The 25,801-nt window shown below is 37.0% G+C and overlaps 2 protein-coding genes across 2 annotated transcripts; both read left to right on the top strand.

Annotated features, from left to right (window-relative positions):
- Positions 1–456: 456 nt before the first annotated feature.
- On the top strand, positions 457–25,401 carry Smp_170060 (hypothetical protein; the record flags this gene model as incomplete). Its single annotated transcript, XM_018789201.1, has 11 exons — positions 457–536; positions 575–690; positions 730–842; positions 883–1,371; positions 5,566–5,693; positions 8,130–8,250; positions 9,876–9,942; positions 11,862–11,947; positions 19,448–19,735; positions 25,148–25,277; positions 25,361–25,401. 11 exons carry the CDS (start codon positions 457–459, stop codon positions 25,399–25,401), a joined length of 1,659 nt encoding a protein of 552 aa, XP_018654668.1.
- Smp_118020 (hypothetical protein) lies at positions 20,818–20,976 on the top strand (the record flags this gene model as incomplete). The annotated part of the gene is made up of 1 exon (XM_018789202.1): positions 20,818–20,976. One exon carries the CDS (start codon positions 20,818–20,820, stop codon positions 20,974–20,976), a length of 159 nt encoding a protein of 52 aa, XP_018654669.1.
- Positions 25,402–25,801: the final 400 nt, after the last annotated feature.

Here is a 25,801-nt window from a genome sequence, read left to right as displayed (position 1 = left end):
TTATTTTCCACTATTTGACATTTATTTTCATTATTGTACCAGAGAACGGTTTCATTCACCATGTTAGACAGTAATTCTGGGACTGCACTTGTCATATGCTGTTATCCCGTGAGTAGGTTACGTAGGAAACACTCTGATTTCTTTTAAATACTAACGTTTAGAAGTTTCATTTTCATCACGTTTATGAAGCCATATTTTCTTAATATATGTGAGCAGTTGATTCCGGTGAACGACTACTTCCAGATGTCTTTACAATCTTACCTGAGAAAAGTTGATTTCCTGTTTATGTTTGTCCCAATATGTGTGCTGCGATTTTACGTGTCACATTTTACTGAAACATTTACGATCCAAAATTAAGTGTGATTACCGCTTAAACATACATTTTTACTCTTATCTCTGTAAATAGCAGTGAAAGTCTAATTTTCGTTTCTTTGTCTATATGATGCGATCTCAGTTATGGAAGAGGCCAGAGCTGTCCTTAAGAAAAAAGATGCCATTCTTGAACACCCGTCTATGCTTGCGGAAGCAATTGATTGGTAGCTCTGAAACTCTTTATAATCCAATGGATTTTTAGCATCCGATATAATAATCCACAAACTGGACATAACGAGGCAGAGGAACTTTTAGTGGAGAGCTATCAGGGTGCAATCGAGTTCCTGTTCGAACTGGGGACTTGGCTCACCTACATTGGTAAGACATTCTCAGAATACTTTGCATTCATTCGATTAGATGAAGATGCTCAGTCTACTCGTAACATAATTGAATCAGTTGTCAAGGAAGCTATTCTTCAAAACTATGACCGTTCCAAAGCCATAACATGTTTAACAGATGAAGCTTCAGCCGTTAGTTTTCTTGGTCATTACCTAACGTTTCGAAATTCAGGACACCATGGAGTGGCTTAGTCAAATGGTCGAATCTCCAACTTGGCGTCAAACCATTTATAACCTAGCTCAGCATCCACGGAATGAAGATTGTCCTTTTTTGTCACTATCTATGCCGTGTATAGCTGTAAAGGAAAGTCTAATTGGGGAACTCGTATCTGTTCCTCTTGCATGGAACACTTTAGGTATTTTCTTAAAGTGCGTTATCTATGTTTTACAACCATTGCTGGCTGCCGGTGATACAGTTAAAAATCAGACATTTATGTACTCCGTTGCATTTTTACAGCCGAAACGGAATAATGCTTCATGTGCCAATTATTCTAGTGTTTCACATTCAGAACTGAGCTTGATTAATTCCGAATCCCTTCCACCTATTGATGACGTTAAGGGTTTTGTTTCCGCTGTTGATAACGAAAATCAGCCATACTCATCTGAAGGAGAGTCTCACTTTTCTTTTGATACTGCACAAGATATGTTAACCCACTTTTTGGTAAGTTAATAAACATTTCAGTCTTTTTGTAATCAGAGCAGTGTCTTAGTTGTAAGGACGTCCACTTTTTAACCATAGACTAATAAAATAGTACAAGTATCCCTTTTATATACTAGGTAGTATGTCAATAAAGTAACGGTATTAAATTTAATCTCATAGTACAGAAGTGATGTGTTACGGCTTGAAGCACTTTACTTTGGGGCTAGATGCCATCCCGCAACTGTCTCTTTGTCTGTTTTAGCCACGAATGTGTCGAGTTCGTTTTCTCTTTTTTATTAAATGACAAAAATGAGATCTTTACTTCATAGACGATCAACATCGTTAATCATTTTTGGCAAATCAGCGGTACATTTCACTAAATGTGATTAACGTTTTAATTTCATTTTTCTAATAGAGTATAATGTTATGAATTTAAAAAGAAGGGTCTCTGATTTGTTGTAATTTTATGTCCGGCTTTTTATCACGTGGATTATCCACCAATAGAAATACGACTTTTCCGATCTTAACACTGTACCAAATCAATGACGTCCAACTGGTATGAGCAGTCTAGCGTCCTTATTGGTCCCTTGTCAGCCTATACCTTCCAATTGAGTCCGAAACAACAATTGCAGCTTCTTCTATGCGAATCATTTATCCCAAGCATACTTGGTTTATATACCAGATAAACATCACATCACACCACTAAGAATAGGCAAATAATATTTGTACAAAATCAAGTCAAATGTGGCTGTGAACTTCGGAGACAGTAATCAATGAACTGAATATAATTTAGGAACAGTAAATCCTATAACAATAATCCATAGGTCACAATGAAGCTTATAATAACATGAATATAGATATACACAACCTAATTACTCAACAGTTAAACAATAAGAATATATATAGCATAATAATAGGTCCCGGAAGTTACCTGTACTTACATCTTCACTCGGATATAACATATAGGGCTTAATATTCGGGGACATATAACATGCTTTCGACCGTCGCACCACAAGCCCTAAGATAATTTTAAGGATAGATAACGCAAATACTAGTGAGAATACTTTAGACAATGGAATGACGACTGAAGATGAGGATTAAGCTCTTCAAATCATAATTTTTGAGCAACGGTATAAATATTATTGCGATAAGGATAAGGAACTTAGTCCAACCGAGTTTCTGCCATAGTTACAGGTGTTTTTTGAGCTTATCTACCAAACCCAGATTTTCAGTCTGATAATGTGATATAAATATTTATCGATGCTTTCCATTAACCATATTCCTCAACCTATGGTCTATATCGTACTCTGTTAATTAAGAGGTTTCGTCAGGCAAAGCTCTAAATAATAAAAGTAATCCATCTGATAAGTCTAGATTTTTCTAAAAAATATCTCGAGTAATCATCTTTCCAAAACGCGTAGTGCTTGTTAATGATGTAAGTCAGAAAAATGCTTTGAGTTGACGCAATAACAACACCTAAAATTTATCAGCTATCGACTGAAGTCACGTTTAAAGGTATAAGTTTTCTTGGTTGAGATATTTGGGGACTCAGATGTATTTACATATTATTTTATTTACATGCCTTATATATTTATACTCCACTCATATCTTTTCTTCTGGGTTTTTCATAATAAAAATAATAGTTCACTCGTAATATTCCAATCAGCAGGAAATACAATTTCTAACGTTTCGTGACTCAGCGTAAGCCACTTCTTCACAGAATGAATAAAGAGCAAATTAAACTAAATCGAGTCTAAGATATTACAAAGAAACAAAGCAAAAATATTTAGCACAATCAAAATGTAGATCTGATTAAGCCAACGTCATGTCACTCCAGCCACGGTAATCTTGTTTGGTCAGTTTGTATATTTGATATAGCGGTCATCAAAAACGTCCCTACATATCTATTACCTAAATATTTGATCAGCATATTGAAGCCACTTCAACACCATCTACATAGCGCAGTTAAACATTCTTATCGAAATATTTATAAGAATTAATTATGGAAAGAATGAAGGCACGGTCAGTTGTGACTTTGTGTCCTTATGCACTAGTATTTCAATTGATAAATGCTTGGAGTGTATTATTAGTTTACAAGAAAGTTATCACGCTATCTTACAAATGTCCCTCAATCATTAGTTTAATCAAGAAATCTCTAAAACTATGTCTGAGTTCAACGTTCAATAAAATACTCCATAAACAAACAAACGTAGCGACTATGGGATACCCGTGTCTGTTATTGCATTGAACCTATTCGTATCCCATATAGAATCATTAAAAATGTTCCTAAGGTATTTTTAAAACTTATTAGTACACTCTCACCTCATACTAAATTCGCCTTCGAAAGTGAACATGAAAACGATAAGCTGTCATTTCTAGATTGTTCAGTTAATAGAAATCTAAATGGAAATCTAAATCTAACCATCTATCCTAAACCAACACACTCTAATCATTATATTGACCTCAATTAAGCACATCAGTTCAGCGCAAAAATCTATCTGTCCGTAAATCTCTAGAAGATCTACCAAGTTTATTACTTCTAAAGGGGATAAACAGAAAGAACAGAAGCACATAATTAACCTCTTAAGATTTAATTATTTCCCTACAAATATTAATAAAAACGTACCAAAACAGAACGACTTATCATTAAATAGTGGTTCAAATGAAATCTTATGATTTAGTACAACAACTTCACCTTACCACCATGGTACAACAAAAAATCTCTAAAGAATCGTAAAACTACACAGAATTAAAGCATACTACGAAACAACTAAAATCCTTCTAAATGTTCTAATTCGTGAAAATGATAAGATTTCCTTTACGTCAACACAGAATTGTACATACAAACTAGGGTTTTTCTGTATTGGAGAGTTATCTCGTAAAATAAGTCAAGTAAAAAAAATCCAAGGTACACAAGCAACTTAATAATCCTGAAGAATCTACAAAACTTCAAATTAAACCGGTAATCGCAGTGCATGCCGTGTTCAATAACTTTTAAGTCAATATTAAACATATCAGGCTTATACAAAAAGCTTCTCAAATACAAAGGTAAGTGGCTGAAGCTCTTTATATATTGCTAAATCCAACTGCCTTCAATAGAAAAGAAAGTCTTGTCATCCATCCATCAGACCTGGATCATCGATAAAAGCTACTATATCTGATTCTATTCACTTCTCACACCATTATCACACATACAAATCCAACTCTACCTTTTTACATAGAAAATAGATTTTGCACACACATTAACATACACGCAAATACGCAAGTGTTTCTCACAAAATCATCTTGACCAGAGTGACATGACGTTGGCTTAATCAGATCTGCTTTTTGCTTTGTTTCTTTGTAATAACTTGGACTCGTTTTAATTTAATTTGTTCATTTATTCATTCTGTGGAGAAGTAGCTCACTCTGAGTCACGAAACGCTAGAAATTTTGTTTTCTACTTAGTTTGGTATTACGAATATACTGCCACTTTTATTATTAAAAGTCTATCGAATGCTCAGTTTATTTAAAAGTATCAAGTAAAACCTTGGTAAGGATCTAATGTTATCTTTTTCCTTTTCTTGGTATTCCTTTCCTGTGTCACAACGGAACTCGACAACGTAACCCAATATATTCCTGTTCGTCTCTTGCCCATCAAAAGCTAGTTCACCGCAATTATTTTGAGATTTAGTAAAGTATCCTATACTATATGATAGCCATGTGAAATATTAAGTGTTATATAGGATTACTCTCAGTACACAATTTTTAGCGTTTTTAATAAGTAAATAAAATAGGACTGGGTGGTGAGTTCCCGTGTACTTCCTAATAATGTGAGATAACAACTTTTATTAGTACTAAGGGTTTCACTTGTTTCTTAAATATCTGTTATTTTGCAAACCTTCTTACCGTTAAAATATGCTTGCAAGTCAGAGGTAGTCAAAAAAAGTGGTAGGGGTGTAATACATTATTAAAGTCTGTCATCATTCTAGAATGGTGCCAAAGCACTTTTTCAGGGTTCTAATATGTATTAAATTTTTCACATGAAACAAGATATCTCTGTTATCTTTATATATTACGACAGTCCTTTCTAGTCTGTTTCCTTTTTCATATAGTTACAATTACTGCCTGTTAGTACTGTTGCGTCTAAATAGACTTTTTTCTTGTTCAGTGGAATTACTGTGAAGTTTGAGTTGAAATATTTGTTAACTTCATGAATATTTCTGCTTTTATTAGGAAATGGGTTGTCATAGTGAACATGGATATTTACTCTTGCAGTCTATCTTGCAGTGTTTGGCTCGAAAGATGAAGAGCCATTGTGCTCATCATCTTATTTGGCTTTTAGAAGCTGAAGCAAGTCGAAGGTTCTGATAAGTTCGATCCTGTTTTTTATTTAAGTTACAGTTTTTTATGTGTTAAACTTTGAATAGTTTATCATTAATTAGTAGATAGTGACAGGTTTTTGTACTAGGGTTTTAGAGTTAACCTATGCTAATAATAGTAGGTAAATTTTCTCTATATAGATTCGCGATTGTTAGGAAGTAAATTGCCTTTACTTTTGAGATGCAAAAATGCACTCTTGCGTTCATGGAATTTTTACTCTATTTTGGCACTAAAGAGAATTTTCTTATTGGGTTACTTTATCTTTTCTTGCTGGAGAGGCTTCTATAAAATCTTCGAATTTCGATAAATTACTATTCCAACCTTTTAGTTAAATAAATGAAAATTCTACAACATTGATAATTTGACAGTTATTTGCAGGAATAATAAAGTACAGGGGTTGTTTACGACCGCTGATATATATATATATATATATATATATATATATATATATATAAAGCTGTTTCCCCAGTTGTCCAGCATTTCTTTAACTTCAGTTTCATCTTGGCAACCACAAGCTAGTGGTGATCTAAAGTTATGTTAGCTCCTCTCCTGATTCTCACGTCTTCCATTGACCTTCTGAATTTTTCAGTGATAGAAATATGATCTATCCGGTTTGGTGTGGTGTGATCCGGTGAGATCCATGTGGCTTTGTGTATGTGTTTGTGTGGAAATATTGTGCCGCCTATAACCAATTTGTTGAGTGCACATAGATTTGTAAATCTCTCGCCATTCCCGTTCCTTTCTCACAGTCCATGTCGCCCATTATATTTTTATACCCGGTGTTGTCCATTCCGACTTTGGCGTTTAGGTCTCCCATCAGGACTATGAGATCCATTCTTGGACATTTCTCTATGATTGATTTCAGTCACTCATAGAACTGTTCTTTATTGTCGTCGTTGCTATCATTTGTGGGTGACTAACTCTGGACAACATTCATTGTGATTCCCTCCTTCTTTGTTTTGAAGGATGCCTTGATTATTCTAGATCCATGGGATTCTCATCCTAGAAATGCCTTACGTGCTCATTCGGAGAGCATTAGAGCAACTCGCTGAGTGTGTGGAGCACTTTCTTCTTCGTGAGCAGACTACAACAGCATCTCTCCTGAATCTATTCTTTTTTGTCCAGATTGTGTCCAATGGGTTTCACTGATTCCGAGAACTATCATGTTGTATCTTCTCATTTCCGTGGCTATTTGACTGGTCTTCTACATTGTCCGAACATTCCATGTACTTATAAAAAGTGTTTCTGTTTGTTAGAAGGGGCATCGTCCTCGTGACTTTCGAAAAATCTCGGGTTTCATCATGAGGCGTCATAATTTAAAGGGCTTAAATTGTTCATTCTGGCTAGCGGTTTTTAGCAAAGTTGTTTTCTACCCAACGTTTCCTCATTGTATGGGCTTGGGACCGCCGGTAGCCCTAGAAGAGCTATGGCGGGAGTTGTATTAAGTGTACGTATTCAATATTTTTTCTTAGTTTATACCCAGGTCTGTGCTAAGCAATTGTTCCAGATTTATAATCTTTTGGGATATCTTGTAGTGTTTGTCGCCATTCATATGTCGATCTGGGCTGTCGTTGACACTTACGCTAAGTTGGTATGGTCAGAAATGAACAGAGTTACAACTACTGTAAAAACACATCTACTATGTGCTTTTCAAACCTAGTATCTCTGGATTTAAAATACTCACTGGCTCTCTGTTTAATTTAGGCTTTCGCCAAGGAATTTATTTATTTTGATAGCTTCTTTGTTTAGGTAATACTAATGTCTAACAACATGCGTTTGAATATAGCATGCATCGTCAACCAATTGGTAATCTCATCCTAAAACACTGGCTTTAATTTGTTGGGTCCCTTATCAGTGAAAAACCTACAGAATATTCTATACTGGGAACCGTATGCTAATTTTAAGAATCTTTAAAAACCTTTAGTGGTAGTCAGTTTATAACAGAATGCTTTAGAATGAAAAAATATCTGTGATGGTACATCAAGTCTGCCTAGATAAGTTCGTAGAGACTGGATAACTCGGTGGCTCAAAAATCGGCTCACGACGAAAGCTAGTGGATATCATTTTGGTTGTTCTTGAATCGCATCTTGAAATGTTATTCTGTTATTATTATGTAATTTTTCCGCTCTAGTATTTCCGCAAAACTGTCATCTTGTTTTGTACAGTTCATCTTTGATGCTTGGTTAACTCAAAGGTTTTACGCTCGAAGTAATTATGTGTAGCATTATTTCGCATAGAAAATCTAACAAGATAAATTAACTGACGGGTTTTTATTACATGGACCTGTGAGTTTCACATTTATACAACCAGTCATTTGAACATTCTCCGTATGCAAGTGCGATATGCCCCATTTTCTCTTGTGTTTCGCTTATTTCTTGGATTACATTTACGTTTTAATGATTACATGTTCGATTCAGGGGCCGTGACGTTAGTCGGTACACAACGTATCTCTGTGGTGCCCGGGATTATCCTGATAGCATGGATGCGATGCGTATTATCCTTAAAGAACAGGATTTAATTCCGGATGCAGTTTTGCAGGTTAGTCATCTTTTATAAATTCTTTACTATCACCTGTAGATATCCTGTAAAAGTTTTTTACAATTCACCAAGATAAGTGATAGCTTACGTAAGCAAATCACAAAGTTGAGTATCAATGTAGAAATTCATATTTTTGTAATAAATAACGGGTATTGAAAGTCGAATTTCGAACTTCCAAATAATTTCCATCAAGTTTGGTAGCTCTACTCCATTGAAAGTGTAAACTTCTTTCCAAAGTTTAATGGGATTCGTCCGTTTGCACTATTAAACGCTCAGTATTACGAAGAATATATTACATAATGCGTCAGAGTTTTCTTGTAGAACAGATATAACGGAACTGAAGGGTAGACACTGATTATGTTGTTTACTTGTGACGTTCGGCTATGAATAGAGAAGGATTCATACGGGTTAGGTGGATTTGTATCCTTTTTAAATTGATGCTCATGAATGAACAACTATATCTTTTGTAACGAGGGTTGTCCGAGAGTTGACGTCGATACGCAGGCTTCTTATTCATTAGCCCGATGGGCTACTTCATTGGAAAGATAAAGAAGGAAAGAGGAAGTGTATTGACTAACTAAATCGATTATATATATATATATATATATATATATATATATATATATATATATATGAAAACTAGGTCATCGATGGTATGTCTCATTCTTTAGAAATGAAAGCTATTTCTAGCCTAGTCACATATTTTCATCATTTGGCGGATTTACGATTAATCTAATGTTTCAATATCCGTATCAAATTCCTGTATATGAAGATTATACACGAAATTATTTACTTAATAATGCGTTGCTTTCCCCTATCTTTAGGTTAGTATTTTTCATGTTAGGCGTTTTTGAGAATACAATTAATGAAGAATGTCTTATGTTAATTTTTTGATTTTAAAATTGATTCGTTTTAAGCATTTAAAAATCAATTTCAATGCAAAGATCTCAAGCGTTTTTGAAACATCCCTCTTAAAAGATTATCGACCCCCTAGCTGTTCAAAATAGATGTGCGAGATAACATCACTGGAATAATAAGGAATAGCAAATTGTTACTAAATTCGAAAAATTCAAGTATTTGTTAAAAGTAAACTCTTCATTAAACGTTTAGAAAACTGCATTTTTGATTGGTCACAGAAGCAAACGGATCTAGGGTAAATCGAACAGATTTCACATCCTTCAGAATGTTATTTCCTATTTCTAAAGTCACTTCTATTAATATGCTCCCTTTAGATGATCGCCCATATTAATATACACCTTTTTTCACTTACCATTTTGGTCGGATACCCTCCTTGCTACCTCAGTTGTCAAAAATTTGCAACCTAATCAACTGATTTGGCATTTTTGCGTAGTAGCTTATACCTAAACTCAACATTACTGACTCATTTGTTTCACAAAACATAGACAATGCTTCAGAAACAAATCAAAACCTGCCACGTATGCATGTTCCCTACTTTCAGAGGCCATGCTTCAATGCCATAAAGTAATAAAGAGCAGCAAGTTTAAGGGGTATTCAGTTATATGGCTTTCGTTCTATCAAACCTCACTGGGAACACATACAAAACAAGTTGACAACTCATATCTTACCAAACTATTTGATGAACACTCCTCACTATTTTTTTTCAGCTTGAGGAAGCATATAAAGGAGATGCCCCCCCACCAGTAGCTTTGTTACGACAACCCATTTTCATCGGTAAGTTTGTTTTAATTTACTAATTGAAGCTTCGATGGGAGACTATTTTTGAAAGTCAAGTTTGAGATTTACAAACAATCCCATAACTTTACCAATACCAAACCACTTCGTTTATCTTGTGAAACTAAGTTAGAGCCTATCAAATCCCGAACTTTATAGGTAACATTACCTGTCAATAGAAGCAGTTTAACTATTTATTTCTAATACAAATCAGATTAGATGATCATGTGTTTAAGGGGTGAACACTTCGTGTACCATGATTTAGACTGCTTATCAGTGCCATCGGTTAACACAGGTAGTTCAACTTTCTAGACCTTAGCCACAATGTTCATACCCTCATTCTAGGTAACTAGACCATAAGTAACTTGATGGAGTGGTGCTATGTGTTGACTTGGTCGTCTTTAAAGTTCTTCTAATCAGTTTAGTTCATCGAGTTGTACAATGGTTACGAATGGGTATTTTGACAGATAAGTCAATGAATATCCACTATTTTGTCAAATGATTTACAATCTGTTGTGACATTTTAAACCCAACGGTGCTTCAAAAACATTTACGACCAACTACTTGTATTTGATTTATATCATCTGCCTTCAAAGGTCTTATATTCCAACTATAAAGTAGTACAGAGTACATGTACTTAGATAGACATCACTCTAGGATTCTGTATCCATCGCTAGGTTTTTCCAGGAAAACTCATGCAACTCCCAACATAATCGATATGCTCAACTACTTCTGTAGGCGTTGACTTAGACCAGTTCTAAAGCAGCATTTCGCTCTGGTAATAAGAAAAAACTCTCTCTGGGCACTTTCATATGGTGACTGAGGTTTTTTAGGTTTAAATTTCATCAGCGTTTACATGAAATAGTATATTTATTGCGGACTACAAAGAAGTGAGAATTTTCTAGTACTACAAAATGATGTATCTTATTAAATAATTCTGTTTAAACAAGTAGTTTGATACTATGTGCAATATTAAGAAGGGTTTTTAATATTTACTAAACATAAGTGTCCCTAGTATCATTATTTATTCAGCATCGAAGGAAAATAATGCCTATTCTTGTTCACACTTACTCCGATTTGCTTTTCTGTAACTAGCTAATTATTAACTGAATTTCAGAAAGAATATAAGCAAACAGTCTTCTTTAATACATCTCTCTTGTAACCTCTAACACTAACAATTTGTAGGGTAATTTACACAGTTTTTGTGTTCTTTTGTTAAGTATTACTTTATTTGTTTAAGCATACTACACTTGTAGAATAAATTACCATTACTAAACATTTCGTTGTCGTACAAGGTAAAATTAGTAAGTGTTTCATGTGTTACAATAAAATAAAATAGTTTTTTTCTTATCCACAACACTGTAATCCTTTACGATTTAAACTATGTTGATGTTGATTGAACTTACTAAAACCTATACATACAAAATCATATGTGTAGCACAAATATATTTTTATTACAATAAAGAAATACGTTATTTAAATTGCTATCAGTTAGATGATGATAAATTTATGTAGGAATTCGATTGAGAGTGTTTTGTATACTTGTTTTCTTTCTGTATTTAACTGATTAGCGGGGTTTGAACTGGCACTTGTGACGGATATTTTGTGGTGTATCCTTCCGTAAATTGTTCGTCACAATTAACACTGCATGATATCTGATATTCTTAGTTGGATGAGCAATTTTCTTACCAGTAAACGTAATAGGTATCAAGATCGTTATTTCTTAAATTAATGAGCCTATGTGCATGTGCAAAAGATGATTTATAGCATTTCAAAGTTTATTTATGTGTTAACCAGTTGTAATGAATTTCACAATAATCATCTTATTTTTATGTACTAGCACTTCTAGCAGATGCATTATTTGCAAGTTCTGACAGATTGTTAGCTGAACAATTAGAACAATATGCATATCTTTACAGCTATGCTGCAGTGGTTGTTGAAGAGATTGAACATACTACTGAACGACGTATCTCGTGTATACGTACTGAAGTTGATGAAGCGAAACGTGAAGTTTTAGAAGCAAGTCGAATTTGTAGACAAGTATGTACCAGTAACCTATCTACGATATTCAGCTTTTTTTTCATATTTTGTGCTCCTTATTTTCTGGTGGTTACGTTAGTTTATTATCTTAGGCGTGTTGTTTATCGCGATTGTGTCACTTATTTAAAATCGGTTTACTTCACTTTTAGTACAACAATATTGTCGTTTACATGTACGCATACTTGAAACTCACTTTGTACATGAGTATCATCAATAGCTACTTTATATAAAATAACGCTGCAAATAAACGCAACACAAGTAGACTAAAATAACCTAACAAATTTTTCACTGCTTAAAATCACCACGCAAAAAATCAATAATCACAAAAATGAGTACAAGTGATTGCTTCAACTATGACTGGAGAATAAAAGTGAATTAGTCACTCAGTCAGCTACAACGTAGGACCAGGCACATATATTTATCGGTCCAAGTCGCCACACCTCATTAGCACAAGATGAACACCAAATTCATAGAAGTAGTTACTTCAATGGTGGTAATATATAAAAGAAAGATTGTGTATAACGATATAATACAGAAAGAAAGAATTAGTTCGTAGAAATAAAGGTATGAAGCAATTTTAATCTCACGGTTTAAGAAAAGACAAAGAGTGCATACACCTATGTCATTGTGATCGATTCTAAGCCATGTTACCAAGAGTCTCCAACCACTGATTACGATAGTCACGCGGACTCTAATCAAGTAGTCTGCATCTACCAACATGGCACAGACCAGAGGTTAGTGACTTTGTGGACTGATGCCACGTTTTTGTTTGGCCGTCGCTAGCTTTCTTCCAACCATCCCCAACACTAGTCAGCATTGCGCGTCGTAGTAATCAGTGTTTAGGCATACGTAACACGTGGCCCAAACATCTCCAGTCGATGTAGATTCATAACCTCATCAACTGGTTTACCATCATTCCCTAATACCCTTTGTCTAACCTCACTATTACTTACCCGGTGATCCTAGAAGATGCTGGCAATATGTCTAAGACATTTGTGATCGAATACTAGTAACTTACGAATATCTTCTACTCCTAATGGCCACGTTTCGTCGCCGTAAAGTAGAACAGCACAAACTGTCGCACAGTATACTCGTCCCTTAATTGACAGGCGGATGTCTCATCTTCCTCATAGGTGATGTAAGTTGGCAAAAGCCAAACGAGCTTTCTGAATCTGTGCAGAGATTTCGTCAGACACCAACTCATTAGGACTGACCACAATTCCAAGATAAGTGAAGTTGTCGATGCGTTGGACTACTTCAACCCGTATCCTAAGTTCAAGTGTTGACGCAGGCCAGTCCTAAAGCAGCAACTTGGACTTTGAGGGGGAGAACACACTCCAGACATCCTTTCAATGACAGATACTGCCACATAACCTCTCGGTCTACAGAGTTAAATGCTAGTTTTAATTCAAGAAAAACTGTCATTGTCGGACACCTATAGGGATGTCTGTGTTCTAGAACCTGAGGAAAAGTGAATATGTGGTCGATACAGCTACGACCAGGTCTGAAGCCAGCCTGATTGTCTGGTGTTTGCAGTTCACGAGCCTTAGTTAGGCACCCGATATTGAGGCTAGCATTTTAGATGCTATATTAGTCAAACTAATCCCTCTGTGATTATTACAAGATGATTTTGGTCCCTTCTTATATATTGGGACAATCAGTGAGTGCGACCAGTCAGATAGGATTGTATTCAGTTCCCAGATTTTAGCTAAAATATTAGCCAACTTAATCTCTAAAACTGGATCACTATACTTAAGGACCTCTGGAGCCAATCCATTTGGACCAGCTGCTCTTCCTCGTTTCACATTAGCCATAGTTTTTTGGGCTTCAATTAGAGTCGGGGGAGGAGGCATATTTTAATGCTTATCTTTCTGTTTGATTTAAGCTACCTACTTGGGCATTAAAGTCAGCTGCAACGAGTACTGAGCGTTTAGCTTATGAAAAAGTTCAGAGAGCTTTCTGTAAAAGTCATCTTTCACTTCATCCTGGCTGCAGTCAGTGGGAGCGTAGGCAGAAACGACGTGTGTCTCTATCCTTCCGAGTTCTTACGGAGCCATTTAGTGGAACAGCACATAGGCGACTGTTAACGGGGACACACTCTAATAATGCTTGTTCTGCTCTCGTACTAAGTGCTATGCCTGCACCTGCGAGTCCACGAGAACTAGCCATCGGGTCGCCAGATACACGGTGGGTGTCTCGTCGGTTCTCCGTTTTAGCGAGGTGAGGTCAAGTGAATGAGCACACTAGGATCCTAAATGCATGTTTCAGAGATACAGCATACATCAATGGTGCGAAATTCTAGGGTTTTAGCCAAGGAGGCCACTGGGTTATTGGGTACGTACGTCGAAGGCTCCAATGTGTAGTTTGGAGCGAGGTTTCAGTAGACCTGGGACAGTGTTTCGCGCACTAGAATTGTTGGTCATGGTTATACTTGAGGAGGAAGCCGAAAAGGGAAGTTTAGTGTTGAAAGCCGAGGTAGGAGAAATAATAGGAATTAAAGAAGGAGATTGATTATGAATACAGTGATCTTGAGTGATGTTAGAGTTATGAGGGCGGTTATCACTTCCCGGTTGCCCACACCATGGAAGGGTTCTTTTGGTACCTGAAAAGGAAATTGGATTAGAAGTAGTCTAAGTGACCTGAGAACGTGACTGCAGTACCCAAGGGACAACTGCTTGAGGTTGGTCACACACGACCTTTTTTGAATAATTTTTGTGTTAGCTCCGTACTTTTTGATACCTTACCACCGGAGATGGAAATCTGTGGGATGAGACGAGGTGTGCATTTTTAGGATCGAACTTTTCTAACCCCACCTCTCATTGTGGGAAAGTAGCATCGCTGTTATGCTGGTTATCTGAAGGGGACACCTTACTGCCGTCACACCTCTGTAAAGTCAGCAGTACGACTTCGCCTTCGGACCTTGGGTTTGCTGCCTTTAGTCTTACCGCTCTTCAACTGACCTGTCTGGCATGATAGGACCTTCAGGAACGATTGTTCCAACCAGTATCACCATCATAAGCAAGCCCAACCACCACGTCGGTGTAGCAGCAACGGTCGGACCAAGAATTAATAAAATTGGCGAATGACTAGCATTAAATGCTATAATATAAAAAACCTAAAGGTGGTAGATGATAGCTTGTATCTCCACGACATACTATTTTGGCCTACATTTTCATTTATTGATTGTGGTAATGGTTCTGACTCCAACCACAAACTCTGCGCCTTCCTTAAGAGCTGTGATCAACGATGAAAATATTATATTAGTCAGATCATTAGTAGCTTTTTCACTTCATCACCCTAATGTCACTCATCGGGTACTCAATGAAGATGTGTATCTGGAATTTACCAAAGATAGACTTGGTACCAGTTGCTTTAGGGATTCCTTGGCATTTGTAAGTATTTAACTTGAAAATTATTAGCACCTAATAACAACTAATATCTCAAGTTTTTTAGTCAATAAATGTTAACTTCAATGATTAATTTGTTTACTTTGCTTAGTACTCCATCCATGATCACAATAATGATTATTTCTTTACTATGTGATAAGTAGCACTAAATTCTTTAGGTATTTTATGGCAGTGACTGCTTTCGTTCTTTTGTACGTACTCGGTCAGTTAATTAAAATTTCTCTTATCTGAAATCTATTCAGCAGTCTGAATTCGCAATTCAGAGTCCGTCTTACGCAAAATAATTATGTTCTTATAATAATGCACCAAAGTCAATATTTTTATAACTTTGGTGGCTATGGAAAATCTTTTTCAAGCTGTTATGATTTTGATATGCTTGTGCTGAATCGATTCCGCGGTAACGAACGAAAACCAATGACACAATGACACGATAAGCTATTCTAATCTGTTGTCCCAGGCCCCGCTAACTAGATGAAGAAGTCCAAGGCAAGTAGGGGAATATATATGTAGTCCGTAAGCAGCCGAGTTCAAGCAATCGAATAAGGGAAAAAGTCAAGCGCATTTATACAGCAACAATTTGTCCTTGAGCATCATTAGTAAATAGCACACACAAAGGAACAATGGACCAATAGCGTCTAAGATAGTTTACAAGTGGGAAGTATGACGTGAAGGTAAAAAGAGCGCGTTTGGTGCGAAAACAGCTAAATTCGAATTTTCAAAATAAAATTACAAAACTAAGCCATTTACCAAGTAAGTTCTGTGGATTTGACATCCCCAACACCTCCCCTTTTTAGTAACGGACATTCTTTGGGTCCACCTGCATTCTAACTGTCTGTCGCCGTTGGCGCAGTGACCATCTTCGGGACCGTAGATCGACCTTTGGTGTTTCTTCTTGTGTAGGGGCGACCGGCAGATTGAACGTATCTAACAATATGTCCAGCGGGATCTTTCCTTCGGTTGTTGGGCGCGCTGGGGCTGAACGCTTGCGTAGTTGGTTTCGATGCCTCGTCCACCTATCTGCTCCTACCTCGACCTCGTACATGACTCCACCTATTCTTCTAATCACACGTGCTTCGATCCAAGGATCACGATTTGCTCTGTAGTCTCGAGCGAACACTGGGCATCCAACGTTGTATGTGGGTAGCTTCCGGGACGTGGTTTGCGCTAGTGGTGGTGTGGTTCTCGGTAGCATCAAGTTGTGGATAGTCCTCAACCTTCTCCCCATGAGGATCTCTGCGGGGGACTTCTGCTCCGGCAGCGTTTCGTTAGGCGTCGTTCTGTAGGCGAGTAAAAAATTTTGCAGTGTTTCCGCTGGCGTCCCCTCCCCTTTTGATTTAATCAGAGCCCTCTTGAACGTATCCACGAACCTTTCCGCTTGCCCATTCGATTGTGGGTGATAAGGTGGGGCGCGAAGATGCCTGATGGATAGGTGTTTGCAGAACTCTTGGAACTGCGCTGAGGTGAACTGCGACCCATTGTCGGATACAATCACTTCCGGTAATCCGTTTCGTGCGAACAACTCAGTCAGATGTTTCAGCGTCTGGGTGGTCGTTGGTGGCGTGACGGGTACAATCTCCGTCCATTTTGAGAAAGCATCGACCACGACAAGATAAGTGGTTCCGTTGACTGGACCGGCAAAGTCGACATGTATCCTAGACCAGGGATACTCAGGCTGTGGCCATGGAACCGGCGGCACCTTCGCATTGCACTTCGCTGCTTGCTGACACTGAACGCATTTGTTTACTAGATCCATGATGTGCTGGTCCATGAGGGGCCAGTAAGCATAGCTTCTGGCGATAGACTTCATACGCTTTATCCCGGGATGACCAATGTGAAATTGCTTCAGCACCCTCGGCCGTAGGGATTCTGGTACCACCACTCTATCTCCAAACATCAAGCATTCATCTACGACACATAATGAGTCACGACGATGGTAAAGCTGCTTCATGTCACCGTCAAGTTTAGTTGATGGCCAGCCATTGGTGACGTAGTTCATCGTTTTCTTAATGATGGAGTCGTTTCTGGAAGCAGTTTGTATCGCAGATTCTGAGACTGGCAAAGCACGAACAGCAGTTGTCAGGTAGCATTGCGCGTGGTCTTCTGTCGAAAGAGAAGCAATAACGGCATCTCCGTCGGTCGTAGGGTGTTCGCTGATAAGTCGTGACAGTGCGTCTGCCTGACCAAAATGTTGGGTGCGTCGATACTGAATGTCAAAATCGTAACCCAAGAGGATCAAGGCCCATCGTTGGAGACGGTTTGCAGAGTGGGCCGGGACGCCAGACTTCGAACCAAAAATCGCAAGGAGAGGCTTGTGATCAGTTAGGAGAGTAAATCTCCGACCATAAAGAAACTTGTGAAAACGACGCACTGCGAAGACTAAGGCAAGAGCCTCCTTCTCTACCTGGCCATACTTTCTTTCTGCCGGGGTCAGCGTTCGGGATGCGTGCATGACAGCCTTCTCTAATGCGTCTGGAAACTGATGAGAAATGACGGCTCCTAAGCCATACGCTGAGGCATCTGCAGCTACAATGATCGGCATGCATGGATCGTAGTGCGTTAATAACAATTTCGAGCTGATGATGGACCTCAGTTTACAAAATGCTGTGTCACACTCTTTAGTCCAGTTCCACGTACTGTTCTTGCTCAGTAGACCATTCAGTGGGGCACGAATGTCATGCATTGAAGGGACGAACGCGGCATAGTAAGAGACCAGTCCCATGAAGGAACGCAGTGCGGAGATGTTCGTGGGTGTGGGCATCTGTCTTATCGCTTGGACGTTTTCAGGATCCGGTCTGCGGCCGTCAGCATCAAAAATAAACCCCAAATACTTTACGGACCGTAATAAAAACTGGCATTTCTCAGGTCGTAACCGGAACCCGTTTTCACTGATGCGTTTCAGTACCGATGTCGTTCGTTCCTGTAGCTGTTCTAACGTTGCCGCAACAATAAGAATGTCGTCAAGGTAAGCCGCGACTCCCGGGATGCCCGATAAGATAGTATCCATTAATTGTTGGAAACTAGATGGTGCAGTCTTGACACCGAATGGTAAACGGTTGTACTGAAATAACCCACGGTGAGTGTTGATAGTAAGCAGCTCCCTCGATGCTTCATCTACTTCAACTTGCAAATAAGCATCAGCAAGATCCAGTTTTGCTTGTACTCGGCTGCTTACGGACTACATATATATTCCCCTACTTGCCTTGGACTTCTTCATCTAGTTAGCGGGGCCTGGGACGACAGATTAGAATAGCTTATCGTGTCATTGTGTCATTGGTTTTCGTTCGTTACCGCGGAATCGATTTAGCTTCAAGCATAACAATTGGCGACGGGGACAAAAAAAAGGTCAGTTTGTAATTGTTCGAAAATCAGGCAATTATTTTGTGCAATCAGCATTGTTCTTGGTGTCCTTGAATACCATTTGTCATTATTCATACAGTGAAAAAATGACGCTCCCTTCCGATCGATTACAGTTGCTATTTGACCGACATTTGGAGTTCATGGTCAAACTACGCACACAGTTTCTGGATCACCAATGCTTTGCATATGCGTCGGAAGTGGATGGATTAATCACTGAATTTCACGCAGAGCTGGAAAATGATCGCAGCCTCCATGAATCCTCGACCAGCCGCAACTCAAACGAAACAGCAATCTCTCAAGAGACGCCCGGTTGTCCATCATTATCCATTTCAGAAACGTGCCCGGTAGTGGATTCAAACCCCACCGTCCCTGAATTAGCAGGTCCGAACAGTGACATACGAAAGACTAAGTAGGCTTCACTGTAAAGTGACAGAAAAAGATTAGAATAGTTTTATTTGACATTCATCTCACTTCCTACTCAATGTAATTATGGTTTTGCAAAATAGATATCAATTTTATGTACACTTTTATCTTCATTTGATTTAGTATGATAATTTACTTTCAAAGAACAGTCTGCCCAAACAACTCGTTGCCACTAATAACTTTCGTCACGTAATTCGCTATAAATTAGTCATAAGCTTCAATTCAGTTTACATACACGAGGTGCTTTTACATTAGCCTTCTTTCATTTTTCATTTCAGTGGAACAATATGTCTGGCAGTGGAATTAGTTTACGTGCTTTCCGAGATCTTCCATCGCTTTTGAGATGTTTATCATGCCGACCCGTTTCACTTGGTGTATTTCGTTTTGTTCGGGTCGTTTTTCATACGAAACGCGTTGATTTCGAGTTAAATATGGACACCATGAAACCTTACTGTATAGTAGTGAATGAACTAGCTGAGGTCAATGAATATTTACGTCCAGCTCTCTTAGCATTTATCACAGAATTACTGGCTTCTTCAGTTGAAGGAATGGAAGACTTGAGTCAGGTATGGTCGAGGCATCTTCTGTTAAACGCTCTCCTTTCATAAGTTCGTTTCCAGATTTTCTTCATTACTTTATCCCATGTTTTTGTTTTCTTCGATTTAAACAAAGTTTGTCGTTCTTAGCCCCATGGTTTATAGAGATTGTTCACTTTACAGATAACTTTACACCATGGATTGGACTTGATTAAGCAGACACTAAAACCCAAAAAAATATACTAATGAATAAATTACAGATGAATTTTCAAAACCTTAGTGAGATGATTGATGAAGTCTAATCATTTTTGGTGCTAGACAGGTACCATAGTTGGTAATGAATGGCAGTTATGCAAAATCGCGAACCACCTGAAGCTGAAAGTGTTAACCATTGAACTTCAACTTGCGTAATCTCAAGGTAATAAACTCACTGTTGGGTGTAATGGTCCTAAGTTTGTTTCCCGATCGGGTCGTAGGTATTCACTGCTGAAAAATCGCGTGCTAGAACAAAACTATTGTTCGGTGATCGTGGGTTTCTAACTAAAGCCAGTCAATGATGTAAACTGTTACGTATTACCAGAAATCCTAATTATATTTTTGTAAAATAAACTCCTTCTTGCTACTTGTTCAACGGAACAAGACTGGTCAGACTCAATCCACTAAAAAATCCAAGGCTGTTAGATGAACATTTAGTTACAAACCAATCATCGATTACAAGAACATTCTAAATAAATATGAAAGATGTCGTTTTAAATGTTTGGTCAATAAATGAATTTAGATCAGTTGAATTAGCATTCAATAACTTAATATTTACATACAATTGAATTGTATATCTTCCTCCTTTCTCATATAAACTATTCCTAAAGTCGATAACTTACTGTGCAGCAATCACCTCTTGCAGCGTTTCACACAACATTGTTTATCTTTTGCTTTCTGAAGGGATTTAAATACTTACTTTGAGTATGTTTATATTTACCACGAACATATTTTCTTAATTTTTTCCTATTTCGTTTCTCTCTGTCAGTAAGACCTATTTTAATAGGTACAAAATATCCACTTAAAAATAATTTCACTACCTGAACGTTTATATTTTACAGTTAGAATACAAACGAATGTTGGTCGGATTACTTGTACATTTACTATCATGTGGTCATGTACTTCCTGTAATAAACACAATGCATAGACTGTTTTTACGAAATCGTGTTGATGTTTCAATTGTTCGCCATTTTGTTACAGAAGTACGTGACATGTTTTTTTATTTTATATTATGAGTATTAATAGATTATTATAGCGTTCACCAAATACTTATCTATTTGGAATGAACACTTAAATTCATTTCGGATAACCAGAAAACAAACAGTTTGCAAATCAAGAAAGCTTTTGTTATCAGTATAGGGTTGTCGAGATCTCAATCAAAGCCTTTGTTTTCAATTTTCATAATCGTCTGTTATTAGTCTTGGTATTGTAGATTAGATTTAAAAAAGTAGCCTCTAAGTTTGCAATATGTTAACCGAGTTTTATCTTTTTGTTACTGACAATTTTCTTCAATTGAGCTCACTAACAGGTAGGCCGAAATCATATAAAAATTGGTGTTAACTTGAGTAAAGCATTAAATTAGGCAACCAGACAAAATGGAATCACTATTTGATATCTCCAAATGATTGATACTGTTATGAAAAATTAAGGAGTGTTCGATTTACACTTGTTCATAGACAACTTCCTTACTGTAGTGCTATGCACCAATAAATGGTTTCATCAGGCCGTGTGCAGCTAGTAATTATGTGCACCTATCAGAAATCGTGCCTGGTTTTTATTGCCATAATCATTTAATAATTACTCCTCAGATGCATACCTAACCACACCTCATCTTAACGGGGAATCTTCTTAGTGAGGCAAAACGACCCTTTTGAACCCATATTATGTGGTTTCGTAACTGGAGGAATTACCAAAAATAGAACTGGCCTAAAATTGTGGATTGTTAAGAATATTTCAGTTAATAAGGACGAATATAGACGCTTGCAAAACTATTAGCAAGAGTTTATAGTTCTTTTTCATTCTCTATCACCTGTTAAATCTATGGTAGTATCAAATGAAACAGTACACGTTAGTAAATGATGATTTATTGAATTAGAACATTTACTAGAATAATTAACTGGCATTCATATGCATATAAAATGTTATCATACACTTAAGTCCACCGTAAACCTTGCTGATTATCACTTAGGTGATATACCTCCTTGGCTTCCTTCTACGAGGTCTGTTCCGGGTTATATTTTGACAGTGGGACTTGGCTTTGTAGTTGAACCACATGGTTTTCAACGACTAGACCTCTGGTTTGTGTCTCTTTCTGTTTAGCTCGCTATTGGCGAATTGACAATATCGCTACCTCTCACACAAGATGTGTCTGAAAGTCGACTAGACAAACCTGAACATGATGAGTTTTTCAACTAAACGGCAGAAGTTAGCTATTTCGTGTGCATTTAATTCCTATGGAATCATGTCATTTAAGTAAAAACATTTATATATCTGCGTAGACAGACCAATTAAACCACTTAAGATATTTTTTGTTAATTTATTTGGTGAATGGTAATAATACTTATTCATAGATTGCATATTGTCACATCGTGTTGTGGAGATGGATTTTATACATTAGATTGATAAAAACGTTTTATGCCAAGCATAAATAAATATTTGTACATGATTTCCGTTTTAATTTCCCAAAGCCATCATATTCTTAGCTATATCAAAAAAAATAGGAACCAACCGTAAACGCAATCGGTTTATATTTTAGTAACAACTGCTGAATTGCTCAGAGTGAAGTCAAATTGCTTAGATAAATGTCAGCTATATTTACTACGTAATAAACATATGTGTAGCGGTATACTTTATTACGTCTCATACTAACCTCCGTTTCTAGATAACTGCAATGACAACGACGGTTTTCATTACACTGTTTAAATAGGTTCAGACACCTTGTTAGGTCACCATTAATAGTTTAAGTTCTATACTGCTGTCTTAAAAAGTTTGAAAACGATTTGAATCAACGCTTATTAAAAACTAATTATTGAGTCGTTAACAATATGTCGAGGTTAACAGATAGTGTATTTGTTTATAGGTTATCACATTTCTTAATTATAACATTTTTTAAGTTTCATTTAAATGCTTTTACAGACTGGTCTATTTAATTTTATCCAATAAAATAATTTAAATTCCGTAGCGACATTGTAACTTGACATGCACTAATACGGTTTTATTTACCCTGGGACGGCACAAAAATGCAACACAGTGTGCAAAAGTGTTATGAAATAATCGATGCATTCCACAATTATAAAACTGTCGGTGATTACATGATATTTTAGTCCCACATGCATGAATTGTATAGGAGTTTCATATTACTCAAATTTAGTCGGTACAAATGTATTGTATAACAATTCTAAAACTCATATCAATATAAACAGAATGATTTGAGGGGAGCATTTGTTGTAAACAAATCCTTTAATCACATTTTCGAAAACATTCCGCAATATTTAACATTACTAAATCAACGACTATATTATTACCTACTGAAATAAACTATAATTAGAATACTAAATCATGTACTGGTCCTTCAGCTTTTGCTTCAGATTTGGAGTGTTACAAAATAATTTACCAAGCACTTTCATACTTAACCAGAAGCAAATCTAAATTTTTGATCGAACTTCGATTGCTCACGTTTTATATCTTCTTAAAGTCGTCGAAAATTGATGTACCATGTGAATTCATTTATACATAGTGTTTCACATAAAGACTTGTTCATGTAATTCAAAAATTGATTTTTACGATTCCTTTCCAAAACCTAGTAGTTGAATAAGTCCTAGTTGCTGATTGAACGACTGTCTTTTTTTTAATGGTCTCACACTTAACCCTTCTAGATGTCAGACTGTTTACTTTATCATGAGACATGGGCAGCATTTAAACACTTTTTGGAATCCTATGAAGTTTGTACTATTGGAGATTCTGTAATAAAGAGAATGTCAGAGGTCACTTACCGTGGTGTAAGTTTTTCGTCTGACCTTTCTTGGTCTTTTCATACTTTATTGATATCGAAGTGAGTTTTCTGCCTGACTTATTATATTACCCCCAAATGCCCTGGTACGGCCGAGAGTGGGGAGAGTCAGCTCTCCCTCTCGAAATGCCCTCACATAACCACGTAGGTACAACCACTACCAGGGAAGTCCCACACAATGCCTTCTCGCGGAGAGGCTGTCGTTTACGAAATTGAGAGGACGGAAAGCGAATGTCCGGCGCTTTAACCGGGTTGGTGGACATGGACGGTCCATCCAGGAGATTCAGGAAACCCTGATTCCAAACCAATGATGCACATGGGCTCCAGGATCTTGAAGGAACAAATGGCGTGTGAACCAATCGTTGGTCGTCGGCTACCATGGGACTGCATCTCCACTGCCTTATGGATCAAATATTTAGGTCGAACGCCTCGGGTGTGACTCCTTGAAAAAACACAAATCAAGTGACTTGTGTGGTGCATATGTATTCGGTGCCCCTTTGTACCAATATTTATGTGTTTAAATAAATAAATATTATATAAAGACGCTACATGCTTTTGGGATTACTCGATAAATACTTTTACGTTTTGTGAATTCTTGTATACTTCATATTGTTCTTTACTCTCCCTCATTACCCTTCCCGGGCTTTTTAGAAAAGATTTTGCTGTATTGTGGAGAGTGCTGAAGACATCAGGGTGTGTGGCAAATCTTTCGAGGTCATTATTAATATGGTTGTGAATAGACATATTAAATTGTGCAAACTCCTGGCATTTATTATCCCACCAAATACTAACCATCGGCTCCCTTCACATCTTTCTTCTTGTTTATCTTCTGGTAGAACGAAATTCCAGTACATTAAAATCCCTGCATATAACTAAATTTATAAAAGCTCTACAATAGCTTGTCTAGCAAATATACTACGTGACGAGCAAGTTGTAAGAGCCGACTTAGTCAAAGCTTGTATTATTGGACATGTTGCCGAAAGTTGTCTAGATTCTTATCTTAAAAATATTTCGTGTATAAATATGCACAGGTGTCGATTCTTTTTATGAGAGCAACTTATGGAAATATTGTGTCTTGACAATCTCTTATTGTACTAAACATATGATACTGAGTAAAGCCATTAATAATAATAAATTTTTCGCGCAAAATGTAGTACTGACATCGTTTTGAAGCAGGAGTTTATCTAAGTTTGAGGATTTTTGTTTACTGAAGATCTTGAACATAAGGACATCAGTCTTTTTATACCATCAACCTAATTTCTAAGCTGATCAAACTATTTAAACTACATTAGTTTCATAGGTTCATTATTTCCTACCTTTCATATTGTTGATGTGATGAATATCCACTAATTCCTCATTTTCGAGTCCCATTTTTCTTCATTTCTGTTGCATTCCAGGTACTAAAGGTGGCGGGACAACCTTATTCAACGTTCTTCATGAATGCATTACATCCTCTGGTTGTTCATCCAGATATCAGTGATGGTTTAAAAGGGGGAAAAGACACAGATTACGTGAATGAATTCCTCGGTATGTTAATTTTCAATAAGTAATTTGACATGTATTTCACGAATAATAGTACACCGTCCATATGATTTTTTTTTGCTTTTCAGAGTATTATGAAAAAGAAAACTCGCCATCGCCAAGTTATTAATTTGTCATCTTATGACTTATGTACATAATATGTTCTTTATAATTACAATGTTTTTTAAGTTCTCCATTTACTGAATTAATGTATCCTTTGCAGTGGTACCGACAAATATTCGATAGTAATCGATGTAAGATATTCGAGCTCGGAATATTTTATCCTAAAACCAGTGGTGTGGTTAGGTCGATATTTTGAGTCATGATTTGGTTTAAACAGTCATCTTTCAATCATTCAACGAAGTGCTGCAATCAATACTGTGACATCGAAATATGACATAACCTAGTTTGCAAATGTTCTCGTGGTCACAATGTGTCGTTTGCGTATAGCTTGTTTCCGCAACTACCGCCGGTTTCCGTGCTCAATTTAGAGTGGTCCAGAAAAAATAAGATAAAGACGCGATGTTCTG

Source organism: Schistosoma mansoni, chromosome W (genome assembly GCF_000237925.1).
Source record: "Schistosoma mansoni strain Puerto Rico chromosome W, complete genome".
Lineage (NCBI taxonomy): Eukaryota > Metazoa > Platyhelminthes > Trematoda > Strigeidida > Schistosomatidae > Schistosoma > Schistosoma mansoni.
The sequence above is the reverse complement of the archived record's forward strand: the minus strand, read 5'-3'. Positions and strand labels throughout refer to the sequence as shown.